The following is a 9,901-nucleotide window of genomic DNA, read 5'->3' as shown; positions in this document are numbered from 1 at the left end:
ATTAACATCGAGTGCGTTACAGTGTAACAGGCGCAGATAAAAAGAAAACCGACGCACAAACGATTATGGCGAGAGAGAAAAAAACACCGACTGAATCTGGTTGACAGCTGACGCTCGTCCTCTCATCTCCCATTCAGCTCGTAGCATACAGTCTCACCGATATCAGGCAATTGAATTAAATAGCCAATCTATCACTAAATGAAAAAACAAATAGGCCTATGCCAGAGCCGATCAATAATGGAATTGACAAATTAGCCTAGATTATGTAGAATAGGTCAAATGGGGAGATTTGAGTGCACGTATGCATAAATCCTACAGGATTGCGCGTGTGTAAACTCTATACATGCATGAGGGTATGCGAATCTGCGATATGTGGAAGTGGTAGATATAAAATGAACAGAATTGCGTTGGGTCTGTGGTGATGAGGACACGTCGGACCATAGTACCCTCCCCTCATTCTATCTCCAAGCGTCCTCCCGTTGCCATGCAGTTCTATATCTCCACAAAAGCAGATTCTACAACCTGGGTACCAAGGTGCCAATTGAGTTAAACATGGTAGGGTTTTGTGTGTTCATTCATTTTCTACGAGGACTTATGAATGGCAAAAGTCAACACGAGTAATTCATGAAGATCCCGAATAGATAGGCCCATGGATGGAAGAGGTGGGAAAAATGTCCTTCAGAGAAAACAATACATATCTGTGAGTATTGTGGTGCAGCTAAACTCACTAACAGAATGTATTGTAATGAACAAAATGGAGATCCACACAGCAATTGAAAAGTGGTATCCAATAGCATGACAGGGTGCACCCATTGTGCCCAGAGGTGTGTATGGTAAATACAGATGCCATTCTCCTTCTCTATCTCCAGCTGTCCACTGCCACGAGGAGACACAGAAGCTGCAGGAACACATCGAAAAATGGGACAGTGAAGAGTGTAGAGCGATGACAAGCTATTGTTGGAGGAAGTGGGCTTGACTAGCAGGCTGTGTGTGTGTGTGTGTGTGTGTGTGTGTGTGTGTGTGTGTGTGTGTGTGTGTGTGTGTGTGTGTGTGTGTGTGTGTGTGTGTGTGTGTGTGTGTGTGTGTGTGTGTTGGAGCTGATAAGAAGTGTCCTGTGGTGACTCCATGTAAGCTGGATGTCTTAGATGATCATACAGATAGCTGAATGTGCAGACCGAGGGCTATTGCTGTGCACAAAATAATAATCATGCCATAATGTGCCATTTCATTAAAGGATAATTTTGCATTTTTACAACCAAATCGAACATTTTTTATGTAAATGCCATGTTATAGAAGGGTCCAGACTAAAGGTCTTCACGGGTCCGACTGAACCCGAATACCAGGGACCCGACCCGGGAACCGAGTAGGTCTGGGTCAATGTCCCATGTCCCCCTTTTTTTGCTAATGATCGGGTCTGTTTGGGTCCAGGTTAAACTTTTTGGACCTGAGAAGATCACTTTTTTTTGCCAATTTCACTTGTTTTTGAGACACTTACCCCAACCAGCAATTCACTTCTTCGTCCTCATTGTGCAGTACGGGGGTTCTGAAAAAACATGAACAAATGCTCCAAAAACACCCAAATATGTCATTTTATAAATGGAATCACTCTCAGTATAGTGATGTCGGTCCCTCAGGTTTGTGGGCTAAACAGGAGAACTCTATAGTGAATATCTTCTCGCTACTGTGATTATCATGTCTTTGATCGTGAATATCTTCTCCTCAGCCACCCAGATCATCCTTCTACTTCAGAGGCGCCCATATACCTGGAGTGCACTAAGGCCATGACAGAGACGCACTTGCCAATTTTGCATCCTGCCTAATGCTGCATTCATATTCATAACCAAGTAGGAAGTTGGTAATTTCCAGTTGTGAAGTAGTAAATACGAGTTGGATGCATTCATGTGCTTTGAACTCGTTGAGAAATGTTTGATTAGCTAATGGAAAACAAGTTGCGTCAACCATAAACTAAAATTACAGCTATCGTGCTCACAAATTACAGTGTTCAAAAACCATAATTAATAGATTGCTTTTTATAAATCATGTAATTTTTTCCCCCTTAATAAACTTGTACCATTTGAATGTAGACATAAATATAAGACTATTTTCTTTTACACATTTAAGTAAAGGCTTTATTAAAATATGCAAATGAGGTGAAATCTCATTAAATATATGCATATTTTCATATTGTGCAAATCCATTTTTCTGGACACTGGGTGTAGTCAGGCAAAATATGTTTTATTTAATTTTGTTGAGACACTCCAGGACCGGACTTGTCCAGAGCAGATTGTGGATAAATATTTTTTTCAACTTTCTATCTGTAAAATACTAAGGACATGTACGTAAAATGCATTTTTGGCGTATTTTTTAGAAGAAAATGTTATTTACAATAAACAATTTACAACATATCAACAATTCCCTCTGGTCAAGTCTGAAGAATATAGCTAAGAATAGCCATAAAAAATTGTATGAATGCAGATGCTTCTGAAGCTGAGGAAAATGAGTTGGCGCGTGAGAAGAGTTTGCCTTTTCGGAAACGGCAATTAAAGATCAGTACACTGAATTTAGACTAGCAAACGCCAAACGCCCATTTAGACCTAATCACCATCTCTTCAAAGTTACTAAATATAGTCCAGTTTGTAACACTCTCTATGAAATTGGATGTTAAATTATGTGTAATTGAATGTAGTGAGATTTGAAAATATTGAGGTATATCTATTTTAAAGTGGTTAAAATTAATTAAAATGTTGAGGGACCAAAATAATATTAGTGGATCAAAATACCAACAACTCTCAAAATGGATAAGTAGATGCAAAAATGTGGGTTACGTCAGCATGTGGGAGAAGTCGGAGCTCAGGGATGATAGACACGTTTCCCACTAGTAATTACCAGTAGAAGAAGCGTTCAAGATGATTTTTCCCAGTCATATGTGGTAAATACCGTCTATGAATGAAGGTTATGAACGCAGCATACCATATCCCCTAGCTGTGGTATATTTAAGCAAAAACTCCATAAACCACGGCTAAGGGCTGTTCTTACGCACGACGCAACGCGGAGTGCCTGGATACAGCCCTTAGCCGTCGTATATTGGCCATATACCACAAACCTTGAGGTCTCTTATTTGTATTTTTTTTACCCCCTTTTTTAACAGCCGCTCATTTAACCCGGAAGCCAGCGGCACCAGAAACACCGTTCAACTGACAACCGAAGTCAGCCTGCAGGCGCCCGGCCTGCCACAAGGAGTCGCTAGAGCGCAATGAGCCAAGTAAAAATGTGTAACCTTTATTTAACTACAGTAGGCAAGCCATTTAAGAACAAATTCTTATTTACAATGACGGCCTACACTGGCCAAACCCGCACGACACTGGGCCAATTGTGCACCGCCCTATGGGACTCCCAATCACGGCCGGTTGTGATACAGCCTGGATTCGAAACAGGGTGTCTGTAGTGACGCCTCTAGCACTGCGTCCAGTGATGGTTCTAGCTTGTATGGCCGTTCAACTGACAACCGAAGTCAGCCTGCAGGCGCCCGGCCTGCCACAAGGAGTCGCTAGAGCGCAATGAGCCAAGTAAAAATGTGTAACCTTTATTTAACTACAGTAGGCAAGCCATTTAAGAACAAATTCTTATTTACAATGACGGCCTACACTGGCCAAACCCGCACGACACTGGGCCAATTGTGCACCGCCCTATGGGACTCCCAATCACGGCCGGTTGTGATACAGCCTGGATTCGAAACAGGGTGTCTGTAGTGACGCCTCTAGCACTGCGTCCAGTGATGGTTCTAGCTTGTATGGCCCCCTGGGAGAACCCCCCCTTCAGCCCCCCCCAAAAAACCCACCATGCTGCACTAACTGTAATGTGTATTCACCCCAAAAGACTCAATATATCACAAAATATACAAAATATCAGCATAATATAGATGTCTTTTAAGTTAGACTACAGCATTGGAAATTCCCCTTACTGAGCTCAGGACCTAGTCAATACAATGACAGAATACCTTCATGATTCACCGTGGTGGTGTGTAGACTGGTTTTATATTATTCTTCATGATTCACCGTGGTGGTGTGCAGACTGGTTTTATATTATTCTTCATGATTTCGCACAAACCAGAAAAAAATGCAACAATATGTCTGTGAAACTATATATTCACAGTATTATGAATGAATTGTGTTTTATTTGGTAGCATTTCGTAGTGTGACTGATTTTACTAATTGCATTAGTACTGTACAAAGTTAGAGGTGCGCTATTTGATAGATTCCCCCGCTTCCCATACCTTCGGCTTCCAGTGGGGAGACCTGAGGTCAACCTACCCCCGCCCCCCTCCCCATCTCGTACTTCTGTGTGGGAGACCTTCCCTGGCAGTAGCCTGCCCATGTCGCCTATACCTAAATCCGCCACTGGCTGCGCCACTCGGGAGCCTCCCCGGCCAAACCCTCTCTTAACCCGGACGACGATAGGACAATTGTGCGCCACCCTATGGGACTCCCGGTCACGGCTGGGATGCCTTATTTCTATTATAAACTGGTTACCAACATAATACCTTTAAACAAGTACTTTTTGCGTCCAGAACTACTCCAGAGCTGACTGTAGTAGGCTAGTAGAGGCTCCTAAATCATGGGTAATGTGTTCTGTCTGGGAATCCTTGGGATTGGGAATAATAGTTTCGTATGAGCAAGGAATTAATACTCTTGCAACAAATGCTACATCCCTACCGTTCTCTCAAATCTGATTGTAGTAAAATATGCTACCCTCTGCTGTAAGAATACAGTAGTTGCATTGCAGTGTGTTGAATAGATGCTGAACAGTGGGGATCTGTTGATTGTTAAAAAATGTTTTATATAATACATCTTCGACCTAACCTGGGCTGCGTTCTGTATGTGTTTACGGTCTGGAATGTTCAATTGAACGGAAACGGTGCTGTACTGAACGACCGGTTGAAAAACGGGTATGGGTTGGTTTATGGGTTGGGAACGCTGTCAGCATGGCCACTGGCCTTTAAAGGCGGCATTCGTTGCTTCAAGTCACACCCACCAAACGTGCCTCAAAGTCTGTTCAAGAACATTTTGGGGAATCGTGTCGTTCAGTACAAACCGTTCCGCAACGTATCAAACGTTCATGCGAACTGAATGCACCTCAGGCATTGTGAGAGCTGACATGTCTGCAACCAGTCAGCCTGGAACACGGCCATTCACTGCAAACACTGACACCCGAGTTAAGCAATTAATTCGGCACAGGTGCGACCTGGGTCAATTAACCTCAGTGCACTCTCAGAGGCTACAAGAGTAGTTGGCGCGGGGTGCACTTTCCTCTTGATTGACAGTGTGCAACCGAATAGACGACTGTTTTCAGGAGACAATGAACGGGGTAGCCCACAAACAGGACTCGGGTCCTCGACAACAGCTTTTCAACTGCAACCATGCTGATTGTGGGGCGACGTTCAAACGGGAGTGGCGTTTGAAAGAGCACGAGACCGTGCACACGGGAGCGGTAAATATGATATGCGGACATGGCTGATATTTCAGTGATATTCGAATTCAGCTATGGTTCATGTGGATGTAACCTCATCCCCGGGGTAATAGATTTCGTGTGAAAAAATGTGCAGAAGTGCGTAGGCTTCTGCCATAAATGTGGCGAAATGGTTCGAATGGCAGTTTACTTCTGAAGTTTGAGCCTTTTATGATTAGTCAAAGATTACGATTGCGTAAACTATCATTTATAACCCTACAGGTTCTTGTTTTTCAGCAACCTTTTCAATGCAACGTGGCTGATTGTGGCCGTCGTTTCTCACGGAAATCTCACCTGAGTCGCCACGCACTTGGCCACACCGGGGTGAAACAATTCAGGTAGGTTAATAATTTCAGTTTACATTTAATTTCATACCCATGGGTTAGGCAGTAGTTTGAGAAACTTCACGCACACTAGTATATTTTTCGCCCAACAGATGTACCTTTGTGGGTTGCACAAAGGCTTTCCTCAACGCGGACAAGTTGAAGAGACACGTCCATTATGCCCACGGGGAAAAGGACAAGTACTTTAAGGTTATAGTCCACTAGATGTCGCCGAATAACCACGTTGCTATTTGGCGATTGCCCATTTTCAGCTTTCTCTCTGGTCCTTTTTTTAAACGGACCCCCTTGTCCCTGGCATGTGTACTTTATGAAATGGTTTCTTGCAATTAATTTATAGGAAACCATTTCCCTTTATTTACCGTTAAATGTGCTGAATGTCATTTTTACTTGCTTAATTGTCCCCATGTGCAGTGCAATTTTCCAAATTGCTTATTGACATTCAAGAAACGGAGGGTGTATAAATTACATTTGAAGGAGCATGGAATATCTTCTAATTTCAAGTAAGTCACAATCTTTTAATGGTCCTGTAGGCCTTACATCCTTTGAATACTTTAAGGCCTAAGCTGATGCACAAGCTGATGCATACTCTCTATTTAAAATGCAAGTGAATGCATGTCTCAGATTAATGGTTAAATTATTCTGTCCCTGGTTTTCTCCTCAGATGTTCGAAGAGAGGATGTGGAGTCATGTTTGACACCAATGTCGCTCGCAAAGCCCATGAGAAGAAACATACAGGTTTGTCCCTTTGCAAGGATGTCAGTCTTCTATTGCTGTACGTACGGTCTTGAATAAATCAAAGAAATCTAGCAGTCATTTTGTATCAATACTATCAAAGGGATAGTAGCAGTTGTCATGTCACTCATAACTTAACACTGCCCATATCTCTCCCACTCTGCAGGGTACCGCTGCCCACAGCCTGAATGCAATCATTTTGAGCAAACCTGGGGGAAAATGCACAAGCACATGGCTAGACACCCAGGTATGCACCCCACCACAACTCCCTTAATTGGAGTTGTTACTGAAGGATTGTGAAAATAATAAATTACAGTATCAGTCCAGGCCAACCTGCCTTTCCTCTCACTGAAAACTATTTTTGGATTTAATTGTTTTCACATTTAGAATTCTGTTTTGCCTTATCTTCTACCACTTCTGTAAATGTCCTACCTTGTACCCTGCTAGTTGTAGTGTGACTGTTTGAGAAACTGCTCATGATGCGTTAGCTGATTAGTAATTAAGGGGAAGCTTATTTTATTGGTAACCTTCAGTGTCAAACATTCATACCGTTTACTCTGCCGCCTGCTTATGCCATCTGTTTTGGCTAATGGACAACTTGTTGGGCAGGAATCGAGTAGTGACATTTGCCTCTCTCCTATCCCTGCAGCCACATTCACCTGTAAGCTGTGCCAGAAGGTGTTTAAGCATGTCGACTCTCTGCGTAGACACAAGCGAACCCACGCCCTGCAGAAGCCTGTCCTGCTGTGCCCCAGCAGTGGCTGCAAGGCCTACTTCTCCACTACCTTCAACCTGCAGCACCACATCCGCAAGACCCACCTGCAGCTCCTCAAGTACCATTGCTGCTTCCACGACTGCCCCAGAACCTTTGCCATGCGGGTATGTACTGGAGCCCCTGTGGGCAGTCAAAGACTGGGGGGGGGGGGGCTGTGCTGATTGTGGTCCCACTTTTGCCTGAGCTAACATCAGACACTAATCAACTAATCATGATCTTCAGTTTAGAATGCAATTAGTTAATCAGCTGTTTGCTAGGATGGGGAGGAAGTGACACCACTCTGGTCCCTGACGACTGGAGTTGGCCATCCCTGATTTTTAGGCAGTCTAGTTTGCTGTTATCTATTGAACACACTTGTAGCATACTGCTCTAAGCCGCCTCTCCTCTTCAGTCTGCTCTTTCTGACGTCCATTTGTCAGCTGTCTTAACTAAGAACACGCATCCAGAACTGTAGTCTTCTACACGGCGGTGATGTGCAGTTGGGTTTCAATCACTGCATGCAAAGCAGCCTCATGAATTTCTTTGAAGTCACTGAATGTCTTGTCAAGTAACTACTAGTGGCCTATTTTCCATTGCCTCCCCATGGACAGAATTGAATTTGAATCCCAAGATAAACATTTTTCCATGTAGTGGACGGAGATGTTTGCCATTGTGGCGCTGGTACAGTATAAATGTTTAGAATAGATATATGTTCATACTTTGCTGCTGTCAAAATGTTTGTACGCCATCGTTGTCGTGACACATCTCTGTTCAATCTCACAGGAGAGCCTAAGCAGACACCTGGCTCACCATGACCCAGATGCCAACCCTGAGAAGGTAAGCATGGCTTTAGTCAGTCTATCCCCTGTGGGTAAGATGTGGGCTTGAGCCAACAGTGGGTCTACTGTGTGGTGGCTCTGGCCAGGTGACCATTGATCTGGATGTGGCCCTGAACCATTTGAAAGCAGCATCCCTTAGATGTCTGGCAGAATCTATAGCAGCTCTGGGCATAGTGGGGCTTAAGGGAGGGGGTGGCGGTTACTCACACAATGTCGCTCTTGTCTCGATTTGTCCAGCTCTGAAGCCCCTACAGGAACTGAAGTCCTAATATAGACTTCCTGTCTACTGGGCAGTTAAAGTTAATGACCCTTCTGAACAGTTGTAATTGTTCCACTAGACATTTTATACCTCAAATCAATTTCTCTGTCCCATTGTGTTTTTCTCTCTAGAAGAAGCGCAAGCGGCCCAAGAAGGCCTGGCAGAAGCGTCTGGAAGGCCACCAGCTGCCGCTGGTGGAGGACGACCTGCGGCGCCTCTTCGCCTTGCGCATGAGGGTGTCACGACGGGCCAAGGTGGAGGTTAACCTCTCAGGCCTCTTCAACGAGCGCAAGATCCCCCACTTTGTCGACTCGGAGGTCAACCTGCGTGACCTCTTCAGCATCAAGCCCCCTCATTCCTCCTGCACTGCAGAGCGTGTCCCTGTGGAGGTCACCCACTCAGAGGTCACTGATCAAAGGTTGAACTTGTAGCCTGAAAGTGTCATAGTACCATGTTGAAGTAAATGCAAGTGAAGTACCATTGCTCTTTTAGTTGATCTTAACTGAGGTTTTGAATGATTTAAAATATTATTTTTTATAGTGCATATAAAGCGATTGGTCTTATTGTTTTCCTGTATAAAAGCACTTGTTTGTCCTTTGCGTGATCAAAGCTGACCCCAAAAAATAAGTAAAAATTTGCAGCTAAGTCATTGATTGTCTAAATTGTTTAGGTCTGGGGAAGATGGGACTGTGCCACCTAGTTTCGCTCTCAACTAAATAAGTAATGACATCTCAGGGTGGTCAATTACCCTGCATCAGTCCTTAGTGTAAACCACAAGTTGGGTCGTGTGTCTCAGAGGGAGGTAATGACTGTTGCGGTTTAATGATGCCAAAGAATGCAACCTGAACCAGTCAAGCAAAGTTTTGGACCAGAAGGTGTTTCGTGTGATGTCAGTTTACTAGTGCCATAAGGTGTGCAGGTTGACTTGCATTGGAAGTTAACTTTTCCTTCCAACACCCATTAAATATGAAACAAAATCGGACCTATGAGTAACGAGTCCCCCACCATTGATTCTTCAAAGTGCAGGGCTCTGCTCGGGCACCAGGTCCAATTCACTAGATAACTCTCTAATCCAAACATCCGGTAGAGGGGGAGAGCTGAACTACGGCAGTATAAAATCGTCAGCTTTACAATTGTGCCTATTGAAAGACTGCAGAATAATTGAACTGCGACGTCTGACAAGTGACAGATTGTATCAGACATTTCTTCCCTCAATCTCTTACTATCTGCCACTTAAACTGAATTGCTGTGTAATATGGCTAGCTTTCTAGTGTTCGTTCCATCAGAACCTCATATCACTTCAGCTGACTGGTAATGGCATGTCTCTGCTCGATTGCTTCCCACAGAGCGCTCTCCCTGTCATGATTAAAGCACAGTACGTTTCCAGCTGAACTTGTCCAATAAAGCTATACTGAACAAATGTAAATGCAACAATTTCAAAGACTTTCCTGGGTTACAGCTCATATAT

General features: G+C 43.8%; 1 protein-coding gene across 1 annotated transcript; it reads left to right on the top strand.

The window, feature by feature from the left end:
- Positions 1–5,355: 5,355 nt before the first annotated feature.
- On the top strand, positions 5,356–8,864 carry LOC120043998 (P43 5S RNA-binding protein-like). The gene is made up of 9 exons (XM_038988591.1): positions 5,356–5,487; positions 5,743–5,843; positions 5,942–6,038; positions 6,261–6,349; positions 6,511–6,584; positions 6,748–6,828; positions 7,231–7,460; positions 8,119–8,172; positions 8,565–8,864. The coding sequence occupies exons 1-9, from the start codon at positions 5,356–5,358 to the stop codon at positions 8,862–8,864; spliced, it is 1,158 nt and encodes a 385-aa protein (XP_038844519.1).
- Positions 8,865–9,901: the final 1,037 nt, after the last annotated feature.

Source organism: Salvelinus namaycush, chromosome 3 (assembly GCF_016432855.1).
Source record: "Salvelinus namaycush isolate Seneca chromosome 3, SaNama_1.0, whole genome shotgun sequence".
NCBI lineage: Eukaryota > Metazoa > Chordata > Actinopteri > Salmoniformes > Salmonidae > Salvelinus > Salvelinus namaycush.
This window is presented reverse-complemented; position numbering and strand designations above follow the sequence as displayed.